The 22881-nt window shown below is 40.7% G+C and overlaps 1 protein-coding gene across 4 annotated transcripts in view; it reads right to left on the minus strand.

Annotated features, from left to right (window-relative positions):
• Positions 1-22881, minus strand: part of dsd (attractin-like protein dsd) — a 71300-nt gene that overhangs the window by 40573 nt on the left and 7846 nt on the right. For all 4 annotated transcript variants that reach the window (XM_068347301.1, XM_068347298.1, XM_068347300.1 and 1 more), the window contains exons 2-7: positions 16133-16333; positions 12728-12856; positions 3831-4024; positions 2799-3002; positions 2517-2596; positions 258-729 (exon numbers count right to left, since the gene is read on the minus strand). In XM_068347301.1, the coding sequence (XP_068203402.1) occupies positions 258-729; positions 2517-2596; positions 2799-3002; positions 3831-4024; positions 12728-12856; positions 16133-16333 (1280 nt within the window). The remainder of the gene's footprint in view (positions 1-257; positions 730-2516; positions 2597-2798; positions 3003-3830; positions 4025-12727; positions 12857-16132; positions 16334-22881) is intronic.

The following is a 22881-nucleotide window of genomic DNA, read 5'->3' on the forward strand; positions in this document are numbered from 1 at the left end:
TTATAACCTAACCTAACCTATATACTAATTTCCGATATAACTCCAAAACTATTTTCTTGTTACTGCAACACCACTAATTTCCTGATATTAGGTTACGTTAGGTTAGCTTAGGTTGGTTAGGTTAGGTTAGGTTATAGTAGTTGAGGTATATCGGATATTAGTGATGGGGCAATAACAGGAAAAGTACCAAAATATCTTATATGGTTGTCCCTTGTTTTATTTCCTTTCCATCACTGATAAATAAATATTCTACTCACCAAAATCATACTCCTGAACAGTGTTTAGATATCCATATCGATCCGAATGCCCAAAGAAGACGAGCATTACTTTTTTTGTTTTTTGTACCACCACGGAAGCGTGCCCCACGCAGTGAATGGGAGCGCACGGACCGGGCGAGGAGCAGCCCGAGCTTTCCTGGCGTCGCTTGTGACTCGCCTTCTCCTCCTCCTTGTCGTCGTCCTCGTTTTCGTCGTCGTGGTCGTCGTTTTCGTCCTCCGAGGCGTGGCGGTACGAGAGATTTTCCTCCTTGTTCTTAAGGCCGTTGCTATTATTACGCTTGTTCCTCTCTAGCCGGCCGCCATTTCCTCTCCTGTTGGGCCGACGCCGGCCCGACTTCAATCCGCGGTTGGAAGAAATTTCTGACCACTTCAACGTATCTACATCTAATCTCCATAATTCTTTTGCTATTGTGCCATCAGCTTTCATGCCCCCATACATATAAATTGATTCCTGAAAGAAAGGAAATCAGTCAAACATAAAATCTTAAACTAATACGTTTCATCGAATAACATCTGGTAGGGAATTTTAGCTTTTATAAAATAAAAATGCAGGACACTTAAATACCAGTAATTTTGTTTAACTACTTAATGCTAATACTGTAATGTAATTATACTGAATTTAAAATGAAGCTCATATATTCAAACAGACTATTGCCAACCTTGCAAAAATACCCAATATTAATAATAGTAAAAAAATAATAACAACATTAATATTCTATCAACTACTAGCAAGAGATTTTGTGGCATTCTTTCAGTCCAAGCAGCATAGCTCCCATTATCAATCTCTTTCATCTTGGCTATCTAACTCCTTCAATTTCACCTTCTTTTCTTCCAGTTTTTACCTCGTTCAATAACAAATCCTTCTGACATCCTTTAAGAATCTAATGTATGAATATGACTTCGTGCTTCACTAAGCTAGCATGAAATAACAGTAATCAAAACAACTATCATGTCTAAATTAAAGGCTCTCAGCACCGACCCAAAACTACGTTGTTAAAGAGAGATTATACATCCTTAAGGAGAGACCATACATCCGTAAGAGACCATACGTTCTTAAGGAGAGACTGTATGTCCTTAAGGAGAGAGTATACATCCTTAAGGAGAGCCCATGTATCCATAAGAGACCATACGTTCTTCAGGACTTTATGTCCTTAAGGAGAGATTATACATCCTTAAGGAGAGACCATACATCCATAAGCGACCATACGTTCTTAAGGAGAGACTGTATGTCCTTAAGGAGAGATTATACATCCTTAAGGAGAGACCATACATCCATAAGAGACGATACGTTCTTAAGGAGAGACTGTATGTCCTTAAGGAGAGATTATACATCCTTAAGGAGAGACCATACATCCATAAGAGACCATACGTACTTAAGGAGAGACTGTATGTCCTTAAGGAGAGATTATACATCCTTAAGGAGAGACTATACATCCTTAAGGAGAGATTACACGTCCTTAAGGAAAGATTACCGAAGGAAGGTAATACCGAAGTAGGTTAAAGTTCAAGAGAAACATAAAAAGAAAGATATAAACCCCTATAGTTTAGGATGGGAGGAACACCTACAATATGTAAGCCACATAAAGAGTGAGAAGACCCAGAGGTGAGACAGCTGAAATCCAGACAGGGTGAAAAGATTAGGCAACGTATGTGACCAGTTGTAATAATGACTACACGCTGTTGAGGCATACATTATAGCAGTACCAAGAGAAAGTCACATTACTGGAGTTGGTGCATTTTAAAGGGGATATAGGGTAGGTTAGCACCAAATGGAACATGGCTGAAGATGAGCATTGAAGAAAGAAAATTATAGAAGAAACCATTATTATGGATTTTAAATTTCAATGACTACACCATATTGCATTTAAAGGTTTAAAGGTCGCTCATGAATGGCAGAGGCAAGGGACAGGGACATTGCCCTAGCAATCAGGACAATAGCTTAGAGACTGACCATATATGATCAGCGCCCAAGCCTCCTCTCCACCCAAGCTAGGACCAGGCAGGGCCAGGCAGTGGCTGCTGATGACTCAGCAGATAAGACCTATAGGCTCCCCCAAACCCCCCAACCTTAGCTCGCAAGGATGGTAAGGTTGCAGACACTAATGGCACTAATGAGTCTGAGCGGGACTCGAACCCCCGACTGGCAAACACCAGCCAGAGACGTTACCAATCAGGCCACAGCAACCCTTAGTAATATTATTCACTACGTTATGCACAAAAACCCTACTTTATGCTTACGTTATATACAACGGCTGTGTGTCCGTATCTCGGACTCGGCTCTTTGATACTTTTGGTCTCCACGGAAGTCCACTTGTCTTCTGCAAAATACAATGAAAAATAAAATACAAATTCATCTTTATATTCCTAATCCTAGAAGATAAAACTTTAACCATAAAATTTTCAGATGATATCAAGCAATATCCAAAGAAAAAATTATCATCATCCCAATTTTGCAAAATAAGTAGAAGTGTAAAATGCCATTTTTAATTAAAATTTCTAAAAATTGGCAGAATAACTAACCTGCTATGTTATATCTTAATAGAAAGGGCTTCTCGGTGAATGAATATCCCCCTATGACCCAGATTTCGTTATTGATAAGGACAGTGGCATGTGAAGATCTTTCGAGTAAGGAGGATGCGGGACTAGGGTGATCTAATTCGCTAGAAATATCATGGCCGACAACCTCCCACCAGCCTGCTTCTTTTACTTGGCTGCAATCAGCACCTGGAAAGCAAAAGGAAATTTAAATACATTCACCCACAGTTATGTAAATACGACAACAACAACAACAAATGCAGCCGTTTCTATTGTCAATTTCTTTTAGCGATGCAGATTTGCCGCGACTCGCAGCGGTGCCCTTTTAGCTCGGAAAAGTTTCCTGATCGCTGATTGGTTAGAATTATCTTGTCCAACCAATCAGCGATCAGGAAACTTTTCCGAGCTAAAAGGGCACCGCTGCGAGTCGGTGCAAATCTGCGTCGCTAAAAGAAATGGACTTTAGTCCACTGCAGCAGAAGGGCCTGAGATTTGCCAATTCGTCTCTGAGGTTTGGACATTTTTCATCATCACGCTGGTCAGTGCAGATTGTTTTTGTGGCTAGATTTTTGTCTGATCACTCACAGCAAACCAATCTAGTATGGGTGATTCCGACTATAGTCCATTTCTTTTAGCGAGTCATATTTGCACCGATTGCAGCGGTGCCCTTTTAGCTCGGAAAAGTTTCCTGATCGCTGATTGGTTGGACAAGATAATTCTAACCAATCAGCGACCAGAAAACTTTTCCGAGCTAAAAGGGCACCGTTGCGAGTCGGTGCAAATATGACTCGCTAAAAGAAATGGACTATAGTACAGCTTTGCTAATCATGGCAATACACAAACCATTTCACCACGTTAAGATATCCCCACTCAGAAGGGGGTTTGAAAATACAATTACGTATAAATAAATGTCCTTCAAGCCTCGTCTAGAAAAAAAATATCACTCCCTGCGAGAAAATTTGGTTGTAAATCCTACTATAAACCAATTGCTTTAAAAAACCTTCCCATGAAACTCACCTTCATATCCTTCATGACACTGGCAACTGTGTTTTTCTATGTCGCAATTGCCGTGTCCCGAACACTCTTCGGGGCACCGAGGAACTGAGCACGCTGGACCTCCCCAGCCAGCATCGCAGGTACAAACACCATCAATGCACACTCCTTTACTGGAGCAGATTTTGCCTGCCACGGTACTAGGACAACCATCAATCCTGTGAGCATTGGTAAAAATAAAGAGCATTGGTTAAAAAAAGAACAAATGATTCTTTTCAACGACCGATTAGTGATGTCTGAATCCTTATCTTTCGTTACATTCCCTCGTTAAAATGTTATTTTGATAATAAAATAAATTTTTGAATATACTTACCCGGTGATTATATAGCTGCAACTCTGTTGCCCGACAGACAACTCTACGGTAAAAACTCGCCAGCGATCGCTACACAGGTTGCAGGTGTGCCCAACAGCGCCATCTGTCGTCCAGATACCCAGTACTCAATGTAAACAAAGACTCAATTTTCTCCTCGTCCCACTGCGTCTCTATTGGGGAGGAAGGGAGGGTCCTTTAATTTATAATCACCGGGTAAGTATATTCAAAAATTTATTTTATTATCAAAATAACATTTTTCAATATTTAACTTAGCCGGTGATTATATAGCTGATTCACACCCAGGGGGGTGGGTAGAGACCAGCAATATATGTTTACACTTTTATGAGCTAAGAGTTTTTATTTCATTTTAGAAGTTATCAAAATAACAAAAACAAAATAAATAGGTACCTGGTAAGGAAGTCGACTTGAACAATTTCTCTGCCTTTTAAGTACGTCTTCCTTACGGAGCCTCGCGATCCTCTTAGGATGCTGATCGACCCCTAGGATCTGAAGTATCAAGGGTTGCAACCCATACAACAGGACCTCATCAAAACCCCTAATCTAGGCGCTCTCAAGAAATGACTTTGACCACCCGCCAAATCAACCAGGATGCGAAAGGCTTCTTAGCCTTCCGGACAACCCAAAAAACAACAATAAAAACATTTCAAGAGAAAGATTAAAAGGGTATGGAATTAGGGAATTGTAGTGGTTGAGCCCTCACCCACTACTGCACTCGCTGCTACGAATGGTCCCAGTGTGTAGCAGTTCTTGTAAAGAGACTGGACATCTTTCAAGTAAAATGACGCGAACACTGACTTGCTTCTCCAATAGGTTGCGTCCATTATACTTTGCAGAGATATATTTTGCTTAAAGGCCACGGAAGTTGTTACAGCTCTAACTTCGTGCGTCTTCACCTTAAGCAAAGTTCGGTCTTCCTCACTCAGATGTGAATGAGCTTCTCGTATTAACAATCTGATAAAGTCTGACCAAGCATTCTTTGACAAAGGCAAGGATGGTTTCTTAACTGAACACCATAAAGCTTCAGATTGGCCTTGTAAAGGTTTAGTACGCTTTAAATAGAACTTAAGAGCTCTAACAGGGCATAAGACTCTTTCTAGTTCATTGCCTACGATCTCCGATAAGCTGGGGATATCGAAAGATTTAGGCCAAGGCCGAGAAGGCAGCTCATTTTTGGCTAGAAAACCAAGTTGTAGCGAACAAGTGGCTTTTTCTGACGAAAATCCTATGTTCTTGCTGAAGGCATGAATCTCACTGACTCTTTTAGCCGAGGCTAAGCATACCAGGAAAAGTCTTAAGAGTGAGATCTTTCAGGGAGGCTGATTGTAACGGCTCCAACCTGTCTGATATGAAGAATCTTAGTACCACGTCTAAATTCCATCCAGGGGTAGCCAAACGACGCTCCTTGGTGGTCTCAAAAGACTTAAGGAGGTCTTGCAGATCTTTATGTTTGGAAAGATCTAAGCCTCTATGCCGGAAGACCGATGCCAACATGCTTCTGTAGCCCTTGATAGTGGGAGCTGAAAGGGATCGTCCTTTTCTCAGGTATAAGAGAAAAACAGCTATTTGAGCTACAGAGGTACTGGTCGAGGATACAGAAACTGACTTGCACCAGTCTCGGAAGACTTCCCACTTCGATTGGTAGACTCTAATGGAAGAAGCTCTCCTTGCTCTAGCAATCGCACTGGCTGCTTCCTTCGAAAAGCCTCTAGCTCTCGAGAGTCTTTCGATAGTCTGAAGGCAGTCAGACGAAGAGCGTGGAGGCTTTGGAGTACCTTCTTTACGTGTGGCTGACGTAGAAGGTCTACCCTTAGAGGAAGACTACTGGGAACGTCTACTAACCATCGAAGTATCTCGGTGAACCATTCTCTCGCGGGCCAGAGGGAAGCAACTAACGTCAACCTTGTCCCTTCGTGAGAGGCGAACTTCTGCAGTACCTTGTTGACAATCTTGAACGGTGGGAATGCGTAGAGATCCAGATGTGACCAATCTAGGAGGAAAGCATCTATATGTATTGCTGCTGGGTCCGGGACTGGAGAGCAATAGATTGGAAGCCTCTTGGTCAGCGAGGTTGCAAAGAGATCTATGGATGGTTTACCCCAAGTGGCCCAAAGTCTCTTGCACACATCCTTGTGGAGGGTCCATTCGGTTGGAATTACTTGCCCTTTCCGACTGAGACAATCTGCTATGACGTTCAAGTCGCCTTGGATGAACCTCGTTACTAGGGAGATGTCTTGACCTTTTGACCAGATGAGCAGGTCCCTTGTGATCTCGTACAACGTCAGCGAGTGGGTACCTCCTTGTTTGGAGATGTACGCCAAGGCCGTGGTGATGTCCGAGTTAACTTCCACCACTTTGCCTCGAAGGAGAGACTTGAAGCTTTTCAAGGCCAGATGTACTGCCAACAGCTCCTTGCAGTTGATATGCATGCTCCTCTGACTCGAGTTCCACAGTCCTGAGCATTCCCGACCGTCTAGTGTCGCGCCCCAGCCCACGTCCGATGCGTCCGAGAAGAGAACGTGGTTGGGAGTCTGAACAGCCAGGGGAAGACCCTCTCTTAGGTTGATATTGTCCTTCCACCAAGTCAGACAAGACTTTATCTTTTCGGAAACCGGGATCAAGACCGCTTCTAGCGTCTTGTCCTTTTTCCAGTGAAAAGCTAGATGGTATTGAAGAGGACGGAGGTGTAGTCTTCCTAGTGACACAAATTGTTCCACGGATGACAGCGTCCCTACCAGACTCATCCACAGCCTGACTGAGCAGCGTTCCTTCTTCAGCATCTTCTGGATGGATAGCAGGGCTTGATCTATTCTGGGGGCTGATCGTCTTGTTGTTCAGCAACGTCCTCATCAGAGGGTTCCTCATCCGAAAACTGATGAGGAAACGGCAACGGAGTGGGCAACGTCTGGCTCGCTGAGTCCGGTCGCACTGGTGGATGCGTGACGGAGCCGGACGCAATATCATGGAACTGCTGCACAGTCTGTGAACTGTCAACAACCATGGGTGCGCGAGGAAGCACAGCGTCAACCCGAGACTGTCTAGACCGTCTGGGTTGTGCAGTCAACACCCTACCGGGTTGCTGAGGTTGACGCACTGCGTCAAAACAAGTCACCTCTGCTGGTTGTTGAACGTCCTGAACGTCAACAACCACCTCCGAGCGTCGCTTAACGTCAACGTGCGGCTGGCAACCCACACTGGGTCGCATCGGTGGAGGAACCACCTCAACTGGCAGACGCGAGTAGGTTACCTCAGCGTCAACAGGGCGCACAACCGACCGGTTGGAAGGTTGTTGGCCAGAAGGTTCGGTAGCAACCTTCTCCGCATTAAAGTCCTCTATCAAGGACGCAAGCTTGGACTGCATGTCTTGCAGCAAAGCCCATTTAGGGTCTACGGGAGCAGGTGTGGCAACAGACGGGGTTAGCGACTGAGGCGGTACCGTTTACCATCCCTGAAAGCCTTGTTATGCGTGACATAATTGTACAGCAAAACTTCAAAGGCTCGAAAACAGCTGTGAAGTTGACCTGTAAACAACTTGGAGCGTCTCCTGGCCAGGCGCCAGGGAGAGTCTACGAGAATTGAGAAGTCTATCTGGGCAGAGGCATGAACTCCCAAGCCGAGAACTTCTCTCGTGTCATATCAGACTCTCGCTCTATAAACCAGTTTAAAAGAAGGGAAAGCAAAGGCTGTATCCCCCAAACTCCTCCTGGTGAAAAACCAGTCGCCTAGCCAACGTAAAGCTCTCTAGGAGAGCGAGAGAGCACTAGCTTAAAAACAACGGCTTCGAAGTAGCTAGGCCTAGTGTAAGCTCTGACGTTTAGGCGAACGAGGAGCAGCAGTTACAAAAAGATCCGGACAAAGATCCTTAAAAAAATCATCATGATTTAATTAAAGTCCATAGGAGGCTAAGCAGCTTTAGGCTCCACTCCATCTGACAGAGTCCTCAAGGGAATATCAGTAGTAGGGAGAACAGCAACTTCCTCATCTACAGGAACCTTGTCCGATAAAAGCTGAGTCTCAAGCAAGGGAGAGACCTACCGTGGTGGCAATGCTTTACAAGCAGAGTCCACACTCACTGGTGCATTAGTAGCGGACCAGAACGCAACGTCATGTAACTGCTTGACAGTCTGTGAACTGTCAACAACTGAACTGTCAACCACAACAGGTGCGTGAGGACGTACAGCGTCCACTCGAGACTGCTTTGACTGCCTAGACTGAGCAGTCAAAACAACTCTAGAATGCGGAGGTTGACGCACAGCGTCAAAACAAGTCAACTCCGATTGTTAGTGAACGTCTTGAACGTCAACAGGAGCATCAGCAAGTGGCCTAACGTCCAAATGCGGCTGAAAAACCACACGAGACCGCATCGAGTGTGGTTCTAAACAACCTGACTGACGTGACTAAGCTACCGTGGCTACGCCAACGTCAACAGTAAGCACAAAGGAACGTTAGGTTGGCTGAAAGCCAGGATATCGATGAGATAAACGGCTAGACTCAACGGACTAATCGGCAGAATAGTCTTCCATAAGGGAGGCAAGCATATACTGCATGTCTTGCCATACAACCCATTAAGGATCAACGGAAATGGTTGTGGTAAGAGACGAGGGTAACGTCTGTGACCGCAACACTTTGCCTACAAAAAAAGACTCTCGGAGTCTGTGTTACGCTTTTGTTAGGCGGCGAGCAGTTATCCGATGACTGCATAGGGTCAGAGCTGTCCTAATGGTTGTAACCAGGACGCTGGACCTGTCCTGAAAGGACTGACTTTCGCTTAAGGGCTTCGAAACCTTGTGACAGGTTTCTTAGGCGAAAAGCCTTCGGATGACGAGGAGAAACAACGTCTCTCTCGTCTTATGGTAGGGGAGATCTTGGTAAGATACACCCGATACCATAGAGGGAAAACGTCTGTTCGTTGGTCAAGGCCTCTCGAACCCATAAGTCGTTTGACATTACTTCTCCCCTGGGCTTGGGAGCATGTAAGAGGTCCCGGACTAGGTGAACGACAGGCACGAACAGACGAACCCTCGGACGCAACACTGTAACACTTTGCGCATATCACTTTATCACTTCGATTTTCTGTTTTGCACTTATTTCACTGAAATCGAAACTTTCACTGATTTCTACCTGAAACACGCAATTCTACCCTTCATTAAAAGGTAGTACAGATGCTCCCCTACTTACGAACATTCGAGTTACGAACAACGGTACATACGAACACAAATTGAAGGAAGTCCAAACATGTTCGTAAACATCCGTAGATTTCATTTCAAGTTAAATTCTCTCTCTCTCTCTCTCTCTCTCTCTCTCTCTCTCTCTCTCTCTCTCTCTCTCTCTCTCTCTCTCTCTCCGTATTTTGATTTTTAATGCAGTTAAATCTTCACATTTCTTTGAAAATTATTAAAAAAAATTTTATATCCTTATTCGATGTTTCAATTAAGGGAATAGTAACGGATCGGAAGAAAACCACTTGATTTGCCTCTCGCCTTCCGTCAGAAGAAATATAACGTCATCAGACTTTTGGCATTTTTTTTTTTATTTCTTAACATATTAGAAATATCTTCAAGATGAATATTACATCAGCGCCAATATGTTACAGAAAATCAGTTTCCCTACAGTTCTTATTATTAGGTATCATGCGAAATCATTGTAGCTCTTTCTGTGTGTGTGTGTGTGTGTGTGTGCTCGCTCTGTCAATCGCATACGGGTAGTTAATTCTAAAGCTTCATACAGTATTCAATTTTTCGTTCAATATTAAGCCTTCATATTTCATTAGACATTATTGTGTTTAATTGTGGTTTATTAAAGCACGTTCATATTTTTTTTTTAATTTCTTGAGCATTTCAATAATCAACAATTACTTTTGATTTACTTTTGGTTGGGAGATCAGCTGATCTCAAGGTGACGCTGCAGTATTACGATTATGCGCACATATAGTACGAATAACACTGATTTATATAATTTTCTTGATATTCGAAATCTCTTCATAGTGAATATTACAACAGCGCTAATATATTATAGGGTATCACATTTTCCATACAGTTCGTTGATAGACCTTATTATTAGTTATAAACGGAATACGCAACCCCCCACCTCTCTCTCTCTCTCTCTCTCTCTCTCTCTCTCTCTCTCTCTCTCCGTATTTTGATTTTTCCGTATTTTGATTTTTAATGCAGTTAAGTCTTCATATTTCTTTGAAAATATTAAAAAATTCTTTATATCCTTATTCGATGTTTCGATTATGGGAATAGTAACGGATCGGAAGAAAATCACTTGATTTGCCTCTCGCCTTCCGCCAGAAGAAATATAACATCAGACTTTTTTTTTTCTTAACTTTACGGTAAGTTGTAGGCTACTAATCTCATAACTAATGATACAGACCACTAAAACACTTGATATCGTTAATCGGTGTTTCGATTATGAGAATTCTGTTATAAGATTACTCGGCAACATAATGAAAGGAAATCATTCGGTTTGTCAGCGCTCTTCCGCCAAATACATGACGTCACAAGATACGTGACGTAAACTCTACAAAGAATGATTCCGTCGGTCAAAATTGAAATAAAACAATTCAGTAAACTAACTCTCTCTCTCTCTCTCTCTCTCTCTCTCTCTCTCTCTCTCTCTCTCTCTCTCTCTCTCTCTCTCTAACATACGTAGTACAGTACTGTACGTATTCTCTCCATTTTATTAAATGTTTTTTTCAGTACAAACCAATACAGGTTACTTATACAAGCCTTAAACATACTTAAACATACTTATATAAACCTTCAATATACTTATACAGTACTGTATATGCCTTAAACATAAATTATGATACAAAATATGGCACTGAAGCAACTTACGAACAGTTTGAACTTACGAACGATCGTTCGGAACGTAACTCGTTCGTAAGTTGGGGAGCGTCTGTAATTGCGAAATCAGTCGTATAATGCAAGCTCATTAATACCAGCAAAAAACAGAAAACATATTTTAAGATAAAAAAATCAGTGGCTGGGAAAGAGACTAAACACTAGTTCATATAACTACGTTTTCAATCTCTCACCGCACATAGCCTGGGGACGAGAATAAAAAACCAAAACGTTTTATCCTTCCTCCCCGTACAGCGACTAGGGACGAGAGTAACTCGAGAACAACGTTACCCGCTTGAACGGAACGTTTTCTCTCCTCTCTCTCCCTCCGTCTCTATCTCTCTCTCTCTTTCTCTCTTGATTTCGCACCTAAGAGAAGAGCCCAATTATATTTCGTCAAAAAAACATGTTATTTGACTAAAGGAAAAAACTGAAAGGTTTTTCAATTAAAAAGTTCCTTTAAAATAGAATTTAAAACATTTAAGCTAAGAAAGAATGAACAAAACGTCAGAATCGATTTACTCTTACTGCAAAGTGAAACCGTGATACACTCTCTCTCTATCGTAACGATAGAGCGCATGTTGAACGTCCTGAACGTCAACAACTGCGTAGCATAAATAAACTAAACGTTAGTTCATCTTTGAAAACAGTACGAAGACTATCAAAGAAATTCTTTCATAAAATATTACATTTAAAAAGTTTTAAATCCTTAGCTCTTTAAAAGCTAATTACGATATAAAGGGCTCAACGTTGATTAACTTCGGTTTCCAAGTTAGGACCGCCTACTCTCAGGAAAGGTCTATATAAACAAAACATTAAAATTATTTTTATATGTTTATAATAAATGGAAAGTTAATCGAAGAGGCCTAATAAAGGCGGAGAGATATAAAATATATAGAGGAAAATCTATAACGTGATATAATTACTAAAAGCCTAAACACACTTCCGTCTAAGGGAAGGGTCGGCCATTTAAAAGTGAAAGAAAGTCCATACTCTCTTTGTCACCATAATTTAATCTATCCAAAACGAGTTCAAGATTTAAGATGAAGATAAAACACCAGCATAGCGAAAGCTCAAAACTAGAATAAAGTACTTCACCAATTAGTTGTGAAAAAACTCCAGTTTAGCAACAGCGAGTAAGTACGTCTTGTCGATAGCTCGACAGAGAGAAAATTGAGTCTTTGTTTACATTGAATACTGGGTATCTGGACGACAGATGGCGCTGTTGGGCACACCTGCAACCTGTGTAGCGATCGCTGGCGAGTTTTTACCGTAGAGTTGTCTGTCGGGCAACAGAGTTGCAGCTATATAATCACCGGCTAAGTTAAATATTGAAAAATAGTTATGTCTGAATCCTTATCTTTTGTTACATTCCCTCGTTAAAATAGTTATGTCTGAATCCTTACCTTTCGTTACATTCCCTCGTTAAAATAGTTATGTCTGAATCCTTACCTTTCGTTACATTCCCTCGTTAAAATAGTTATGTCTTATCTTTTATTACATTCCCTCGTTAAAATAGTTATGTCTGAATCCTCACTTTTCGTTACATTCCCTCGTTGAAAACCAGTTTGAGAGCAAAACTAACTGGGATTACCGTATTATAATTTATAAATCTACGATGGGGCAAGGAATTACCATATTGTGTAGGCAATTTCCAAGCATAAACTGTGCACGTCGAGTCTTACCCATAAGAAATTGAGAATCCTGTGAGGTTATACGCAGCATCGGAATAAAAATAGAGTAGCGCGTGGCCAGAAGACGCTACCACCTCTGGTAGGTGGGTGACGCGGTAATCGTCTTGAACCACCATCCCACTGGTAGGAGACAAAGAAAAAAAAAACATATTCAAGTTGCAAAGTAAGATAACTTTCAAGCATTTTCAATCTACAGTACTTTAAATTATAGTAAACACTAGTACGATACAGTACAATATATATACTAAATATTTGAAAATAAACGTAAAATTATTAGTATAGAAGGTCCTCTCCTTACAAACTTGATATTATTATTATTATTATTATTATTAATTGCTAAGCTACAACCCTAGTTGGAAAAGCAGGATGCTATAAACCCAGGGGCTCCAACAGGGAAAATAGCCCAGTGAGGAAAGGAAACAAGTAAAAATAAAATATTTTAAGAAGAGGAACAACATTAAAATAAATATTTCCTTTTTAAACTATAAAAACTTCAACAAAACAAGAGGAACAGAAATTAGATAGAATAGTGTGCCCGAGTGTACCCTCAAGCAAGAGAACTCTAAGCCAAGAGACAGTGGAAGACCATGGTACAGAGGCTAAGGCACTATCCAAGACTAGAGAACAATGGTGTGATTTTGGAGTGTGCTTCTCCTAGAAGAGTTGCTTACCATAGCTAAAGAGTCTCTTCTACCCTTACCAAGAGGAATGTAACCACTGAACAATCACACTGCAGTAGTTAACCCCTTGGTTGAAGAAGAATTGTTTGGTAATCTCAGTGTTGTCATGTGTATGAGGACAGAGGGGAATCTGTAAGGAATAGGCCAGTCTATTCGGTGTATGTGTAGGTTCCGAGAGGCTGTTTGTAAGACGAATTGTTTCGTAATACAAGTTTTTTTTATAAATTTTGGCCTACAGTAGGCCTAACCTGAATCCCATACGTTGTTAATAGTTTATATAGGACATATCTGTTTTGACGTTGTTGCTGTTTTTAGAATGATTTATTATTAATTTATTCTCATCATTTATTTACTTCCTTATTTCCTTTCCTCACTGGGCTATTTTTCCCTATTGGAGCCCTTGGGCTTATAGCATCTTGCTTTTCCAACTAGGGTTGTAGCTTGGCTGGTAATAATAATAATAATAATAATAAAACTTTCAGCTACAAAAGTCAACAAATAGTATGGTTTTATTTGAAATAGATATCAGGCTATTACAAACATTATTTTGCTTACTGTCTTAAAGGATAGAGTATTGTTTTATTCCAGTATTTCTTTATCTTATCTTTGTTATTTTCAGCTGAATTTGTTTACGTCTGGATGTTTGTAAATTGAGGACCTTATGTACTGTATTTTCTCACAATAACTTTGTTTTTTTTCCGACACAGAACTGTACAGTACAATAATAATCAGCCGTACATCGTCAATTGGTTTCAGGAGACCCGACGTAAGGCAATTTTCAACCTAGGTGGTATTTTATCTTTATAAAGTGACATGCGTTTCCTATACACGCACCGAACACAAGAAAGTACTTATAATCCTGCTATCATTTTATAAAAAAACAGATACAGTATTTACATTAATGAGTTAATAAGTTTCTATATGAAGTACAGTTCCGTACAGTGCAGCCCGTATTATTTTTTAACACAAAATTGTACAGTACAATAATCAGCCGTACATCGTCAATTGGTTTAAGGAGAACCGACGTAAGGCAATTTTCAACCTAGGTGGTATTTTATCTTTATAAAGTGACATGCGTTTCCTATACACGTACCGAACACAAGAAAGTACTTATAATCCTGCTATCATTTTATAAAAAACAGATACAGTATCTACATTAATAAGTTAATAAGTTTCTATATGAAGTACAGTTCTGTACAGTTCAGCCTTTATTATTTAACATTGTAGAAACTTACACAAGGTCGGTTAAACCGACATAACGCAGATTTCACTTTTGTCTAATACTTAACCCTTTCACCCCCAAAGGACGTACCGGTACGTTCTTGCAAAACACTGTTAATTACATGTTTTTATATATTTTTGATAACTTTATGAGAAACTTCAGGAATTTTCCAAAAGAATGAGACCAACCTGACCGCTCTAGGACAAAAATTAAGCCTGTTAGAGCAATTTAAAAAAAATATATAGCAAAATGTGCTAGAAATTTAACCTTATGGTGGGGGTAAAAGGGTTATTTTACGTTGTAAAAACTTACGCAAGGTCGGAACACCGACATAACGCAGATTTCACTTTTGTCTAATACTTAAAAGATGAGCCTGAGAGAACAGATATGAGAATGCTAAAGTAGAATATGGGAATATCACTGATTGAAAGATTGGAAAATGATGAAATAAGAATGGCAGGTGTAGTAAAGATTACAGAGGGGATGAGTGTCAACAGATGGTGTGGACACGTGGTGAGGATGGATGATGGGGTGGGAGTGAGGAGGGCTTGGGTGGATCATGTTTGGGGTAAGAGCAAGAGGGAGGCAGAGAATTAAATGGCAAGATGAGGTATAACGTGAAGGATGATATGGAGAGAAGAGGTTTTGTGAAAAATGATGCCTTTGATAAAGGCATTGCAAAGGGCGCATCAGGCAAGTCACCTTGATTTAGGGATAACAGTGGGAAAGTAGACTTAGAGATAAGCAATGTAAAGTCGGAAAAGACGTAAGGCAGGGCATGACTGCACTGTATGTCTTGCATAAACAGTCCCTCTTTTACAATCTATCACGTCTATCAGCATTTAGAGCCAAAATTTTGGCCTTTTGTTTAAAATGTTAGCAAAGAATATACAGTAAAAGATAGTTTCCTTTTAAATCTAATTGCATGATGAGTAAGAAAATATGCAAATCCGTATAATAAACATCTAGGATAAAGGTATCTCATTTTGGTGAAGGCTTTAACATGAAACATTTCAGCTGGCATTAAACAGTTTGAAACATAAGGAACTCGAAATACAGGGACTGTTTATATCACAAATTTTAAGTCATTTGTATTTTTCCTAACAGTACTTACGTCGAACTACTGTACTTTCTTAGGAGTATCTGGGATCTCCTCCCAACCGACCAGAATTTTGTGTAGTTTACCCTACCTCCGTTTTCTATGGGGGGAAGCCTCTGGCGGAGGAATACGCGCCATGAGGCGACCCGGGGTCAGAGAGCGTGCTCGCCCAGGTCTCGACCACCAGTAAGTTTCTGGTTGCGTCGTGATTCACATCTCGCCGTGCTCTCTTCACCCAGTGCGACCCTTTGTGTCACACGCGGTACCCACATGGTCTCTTCGTGTTCAAACCTTACCTTATCCTACCTTTCCTTCTGTGTCCATACAACAAAACATACCAAAATCAATACATGAAAAAACTTCAAGGTTATACGAACAAAAAAATAAAATCTCACCTGAAAACAGCGATAAGCGGATCATAAATACTGTCGCCATCGTAAACATATAAATGGTCCCACGAGCACTCCGTGGCGAAATGATCTAAATGAAGACGAATAGACGTGTTAGCTTTCCCGGCATCTATCAACCACGCACACTGAGTATCTGTGGAGTAGTTCCCATTTCCATCTGTTATGGTGCTTGTATTGGCAAACAACCTGTGAAGAGGAAATAAAATAGAAGAATATGAGGAGGATTTTCTAGATACGGAAATATTTACACCAACAAATACAAATCCTTGTGCAGGCAAATCTTAAAAACTTATACCACCTTAAACCCTTTTACCCCCAAAGGACGTACTGGTACGTTTCACAAAACACATCCCTTTACCCCCATGGACGTACAGTACGTCCCTGCAAAAAACTGCTATTTATAATTTTTTTTTTTTATCATTTTTTGAGAAAATAAAGGCATTTTCCAAGAGAATGAGACCAACCTGACCTCTCTATGATGAGAATTAAGGCTGTTAGAGCAATTTGAAAAATATATACTGCGAAACGTGCTTGAATAAAAAATAACCCCTGGTGGTTAAGGGTTGGAAATTTCCAAATAGCTTGGGGGTAAAAGGGTTAAAAATCAAAAGTTGATAGATGAACAGTGCATCAAAGAGGTTACTTGGTAGTATTCTTAAATCAGATAAAGGGACACTTTTTTTTCTAAACTAGATTTCCTCCAAAATGACAATAAAAAAAAATAGAAAAGATGATGCTACTCGTGAAGCAATGGTTTATATTTATACAAAATAACAAATTTTCATGTTAATGCAAACTATTAAAGCAAAAATATTAACATATTTCAATAACAGTTTGCATTTTTCCTACTTATACAAACTGCTTTTCATATACGAGATCACTTAGGCGCGAAGCTAGCGGCTGAGTTTCTTCAGTAAAGTTTCAAGATGGCAGACTGAATAAAAGCAGCCAGAGAGTTCTGCCATCCGAAATTCCTTACTTTCATTTCAACAAAGGGGTTTTTGAGGGAAAATTTCTTGAAAGGACTACGGGTTGTATAGCTAGGAAAATATTTCTGATTTTTTTCTACAAATCCTAGTGTTTTCAATAGAGAAGGGTCACTTTTTTGTGGGAGAAAGTTCCCTATGAACTGTGGTGGCTGGTTCTCTCCCTCTTGGGTAACACTTTTAACCTGGTTCTGATCAGAAGCAAGGCCGATGAGCCCAAGAACCACCTTATCAGCAATTATGTGAACAAAGAAAACTGCTTATGCTCAGACAGATAAACAGCTCTATGAGCTGCCCCTAAGTGCAACAGCTTTGTTAACATGCAGAGGGGAGACATACACAACTATGGTTGTGCTGTCGCTCAACCCAAACGAGTGACCCATCATCCAATCTTGAAATGCTTTTGGAGAAAGGTATCCTGCTTGCTTCTCAACTTCTCTGTGATGGTTTTGTTCTTCCTGCATCCATAACCCTAACAAGACCAGGACTTTCAAGTGTTTCCTCCAATATTCCTTTTATGTACCCAAGTACAGAAGCAAATTTGGATGGGCTGAGTTTGGGGGAACTCCTAATAATTGGTTGTAGCTGTCCAGTCACCAAGATTGTCTCTCACTCCCTGAACCAGCAGAATGACAAGGGAGGGAGAGTCCTTAGCAGATGGCCAGTGACACTTCAAGCAATCTCTGGTGGAGACACCCATGAAGGACAAGCTTCTCAAAATACAACAGGTATCCGAGAAGAACTCTCCATTGCTAAACAATTCGTTCCTTTATACTTAGGAATGACTACTCTTACTTGCAAAACCTGCCGATACTACTAGTTTGATGGAAAGACACTTACTACAGTACATACTGCCACATAGATCCGTATGCGTAGGAACTTCATCCTCCAGCTGGGCATGAGCTCTGATTTCTCCGAATTTATGACAAAGTCAGAAGACAATCTTAATCCAGAAGCAACTGAGCTCTCAAGAACGTAAGGATCAACCATTGTCAATATACATTAGAAGACGCATCCTATGTGAGTGGGCCCTGAGACAAGGGTTAACACCCAACAACTGAAGGCCAGTGCTCAGTCTCGAGCTCAGAGTCTTGAATTTATACACCAACCCCTCGATGATGAAGACAGAACTTGTTGGAGAAATGATGGAATGTTGCTTGTAACACCTTCCAGAGATCCACCAAAAACATGAAGTCTCTTCTGCAATGGAAGACAGAAGAGAGCAAGGAAACCCAATGGAATTCAGAAGAGAGCAAGGAAACCCAATGGAAGACAGAAGAGAGCAAGGAAACCCAATGGAAGACAGAAGAGAGCAAGAAAACCCAATGGAAGACAGAAGAGAGCAAGGAAACCCAATGGAATTCAGAAGAGAGCAAGGAAACCCAATGGAAGACAGAAGAGAGCAAGGAAACCCAATGGAAGAAAGAGAGCAAGGAAACCCAATGGAAGACAGAAGAGAGCAGGGAAACCCAGTGGAAGACAGAAGAGAGCAGAGAAACCCAATGGAAGACAGACGAGAGCAAGCTGTTTCCATCCTGAATGGAATTTAGCAGACAAACTCCTACCACTCAAATATGTCAAGCACTGGTCTGCTATGATCTGGTTGGGGATTTATTTCGTTTTCATAAGCCGACATTTAATCTAATATCATTCCATGGTTACCGACGACTAAATTTAAAGTTACTCAATAAAAATGTCAGGAACCATTTCAATAAACAATTAAGGGAAGAGAAGGTCACAAAAGGCCAGTAGCACGGGAGGCACACAAAACCCCAACAGACAGTATGCCAGAAATATCTAACAGACCACACACACACCGCATCGAGACATCTTCAAATAATTCAAGTGAGAAAGGGGTGACTTGCACCTACCTTGCACGGGGTAGAGTACACACTGGTCGTATGCTCCACTCCCATCCACGACAGACCAGCCACGAAGGGGTCGGCAGTCACCGCACCTCAACGTACACATACTAGTATCAGGCTCAAGAGCCCAGGGAGTCAGCGAAAGGGAACTAGCAGTACAGTACTCGTCCAGGATGGAGGAAGCAAGGATGCAAAAAGTTCCCTTGGCAACAACAGGAGAGAAAGCTCTCTGAGGAAGACCAGTAATTGTACTACAATAAAGGCACCTTAGTCAAAAGAGATGGCCCTTCCACACAACACAAAAAATGTGGATCAATGGCAGGCCAGGACAAGAACCATCCCAAGGGGTCAGGTTTTTCCATGGCATTTCTAGATCTCCAGATTTTATTTTGGATCCATGAAACACTAAGTTCTACACTACACTCATATAAGGTGAGGGAAAGCATGAGAAAAATACTTATCAGCATTTGGGGGTTGCAGAGAGGGGAGATATTCATTCAATGTAACAGACCAAATAAAAAGTGTGGACTCTCAGATAACGGTATTTGCAACCACCAAACAATCTATCGCATTGGTGGTTGACAAAAATCCACCGGCCCTCAGCTCAACGTCAAAGTGATCTATATTAAAAGCAACAGGGTTTGCTACCCTGTCAGAACTAAACATCTTTACTGAAGCTGAATTAGCTCCAGTGGTGAGGTAAATCAAAGCACCAGCTTTGGCCACATAATTACTTCAATAATAAATTTTATATCAATATGCAATAAAATCAAGATAGGTAAACTGAATCAAATATAATCAACCACAATCATGGGTCACATTATGTGCATGAATAACAAAGTTCTGCTTCTTGCTATTTCAATGATTACATCCTGTCTGAAACATCCTTCATACAACCATAATTCCAGGGTTAAGGGTTGTGGTGGCCGGGTGGTAGCGTCCTTACCTGCTGATTGCCAGACTGGGGTTTGAGTACCGCTCAAACTCGTTAGTTCCTTTGGTCGTTACAACCTCACTGTCATTATGAGTTAAGGATGGGGGGGGGAGGGGTTTGGGGGAGCCTATAGATCTATCTGCTGAGTCATTAACAGCCATTGCCTGGCCCTCCTTGGTCCTAGCTTGGGTGAGAGGGGGCTTGGGCACTGATCATATGTATATACGGTCAGTCTCTAGGGAATTGTCCTGTTTGATGGGGCAATGTCACTGTCCCTTGCCTCTACCATTCATGAGTGGCTATTAAACCTTTAAATTTTCCCAAAGAAGTATGATAATGTATATGATTAGAGGATTTGTTGATAAGTTAAATACTAGAGGAACAGTTGTAGAAAGTTGAAAAAGCTACACAATCTCACCAGGATTGTCTAGGGATCTACCAAGAATGGAGCCAGAGAAGACTTAGCTCGCCTTCATCGAAAAAGAATACATCTGCCCCTTAACAAGAGGACATGATCTTCACTCTGCACACAGAGACTATTGCAATCAATCATGCAGCCACAAAAAGAGCAGAGCGAGTGTGAATTTATCGCCAGAATAACCATAAACCAATATAGCATACACCCTTACACCGGCATGTGAATTTTTGCTTTTTTTTCATCATTACCATGAAGACAACAAAAGTCATTTAAACAAAAAGACATGAGACAAATATTAACAATACTTTTGTGCTAATCACTGCCAAAGACAAAAGCGAGATGTCTTTAACAGGAAAGTAGGAGGGGCGACTAACTCATCCTCACCTCTTCTTCTTCCCCACTATAATCCCTACATTAAGGGGTCGGCTGCCTGATGCGCCCTCTCCAATGCCTTCGATCAAAGGCATCCACTTCCACCAAACCTCTTCTCTCCATATCATTCTTCACCTTATCTCGCCATTCAATTATCTGTTTCCCTTTTGATCTTCTCCCCTTTACAGGTTCCTCCCAAGCCCTCCTCACTCCCTCCCCACCATCCATCCTCACCACGTGTCCGCACCATCTCAGTCGTGACATTCTTATCATCTCTGTAATCTTCACTACACCTGCCATTCTTATTTCATCATTTTCCAATCTTTCAATTGTGGCTGATGACTCCACGGCCCAGTGATCATAAAACCCCTCTGCCAAAGTATGAACCATCCCTGATGCTATTATAACTCGCGCTCACCAACCGTCTCTAACTACATCGTTAATGACTTTAAACAGCTGTTGCAGCTTCACTAAAGACATTTTGTTCTAAAGAACAAAATGTTTGTAAACAAACAGGAACAAACACTGGTTTACTTTTTCATTAATGAATTAAGAAAATAAAAACAATGCAGCTATTCATATCTGTTACGATATATCACCCAACAGTATAACACAACAAATGATCGCAATGACACCATTACTACTTTTTGGAAACACTAATAAAATAGTTATGATGTTATAAAAGCAATGACTTATCTTGAAAACTAATTCTGAAGAAAACAATAAAACATTTTCCTTGAAAACATTGACTTCACATCCACAGCATCAAACAAAAACCTTTCACAAAAACATTTCTACACATACGCCCAATAGTTTAACACCATCTTTGTATCACACTAAATATAGATATTTCTGGTCGCTAAATTCGTCCACTTGCAAATTTACTCATTGGTAAGAGGCCAAGCAAAGAGAGGCGTACAAGATGCATACTTAATTACAATCATTATCATAACCAGAGGGATAAACACAACATACTCGCACTACATAATAAGGATAGAAATGTCTAGGATTATTTCTTTTTTTCCAAATTATCATGCAGCCGCCGTTACTCGTACTGTTCGTGTACTGAAAGAACCCAATACCGATGTATGCTACAATGTTGAAAATGGCACACAAGGACTCTTAGAAGGTCGTGGTCCAAGTGTGGTTTCTGGGGCCTTTGTTACGGCCCTTCCCTTTGATGAAGGAGTTATCTAATTGGAAGACAGCCTGTGAATAGTGGTTTTCACACGCCCCTGATGTATACACGACACCCACGAGGTGCTCGCGCGAGGGTAGTAACCTCTGCATTCCATGCTTTTATCTTTCTCTGGTATATCTGGAAGATTTATATCAGAAAAGTGTAAGGAAGGACTCTTCACCGGCCGTCACAGGTCGACCCAGAAATTATTATTATTATCATTATTATTATTATTATTATTATTATTATTATTATTATCACTTGCTAAGCTACAACCCTAGGTGGAAAAGATGGATGCTATAAGCCTGAGGGCTCTAACAAGGGAAATATCCCAGTGAGGAAAGGAAATAAGTTATTACTATTATTATTATTATTATCACTTGCTAAGCTACAACCCTAGGTGGAAAAGATGGATGCTATAAGCCTCAGGGCTCTAACAAGGAAAGTATCCCAGTGAGGAAAGGAAATAGGTTAACTACAAGAGAAGTAATTAACAATTAAAATATCTTTTGAAAAATAACATTAAAATAAATCTTTCAGATACAAACTATAAAAAACATTTAAAAAACAAGCGAAAGAAAAAAGACAAAATAGAAAAACAAGAGAAAGAAAAAAGACAAAATAGAAAAACAAGAGAAAGAAAAAAGACAAAATAGAAAAACAAGAGAAAGAAAAAAGACAAAATAGAAATCTATAAAGAAAATAAAGCAAACAAGAAAATGAAATGAATATTCTAAGCAGCAGCAGAGATACCTCTACAATCACACACAGCTGCAATGCAATTAAAATAATGTCACACAGCTGCTATACAATTAAAACTAGAGGGCCACCCAGTAGAGCGCAGACCTCCGCCCCGGCAGCTTATCTCTCCACCTTTTGCTCGTCCTTAGCCTTGACCTTTGACCTTAACCCTTTTACCCCCCAGGCTATTTGGAACTTTCCAACCCTTAACCCCCAGGGGTTATTTTTTTTTTCAAGC

This window comes from Palaemon carinicauda, chromosome 23 (assembly GCF_036898095.1).
Source record: "Palaemon carinicauda isolate YSFRI2023 chromosome 23, ASM3689809v2, whole genome shotgun sequence".
NCBI classification, from domain to species: domain Eukaryota; kingdom Metazoa; phylum Arthropoda; class Malacostraca; order Decapoda; family Palaemonidae; genus Palaemon; species Palaemon carinicauda.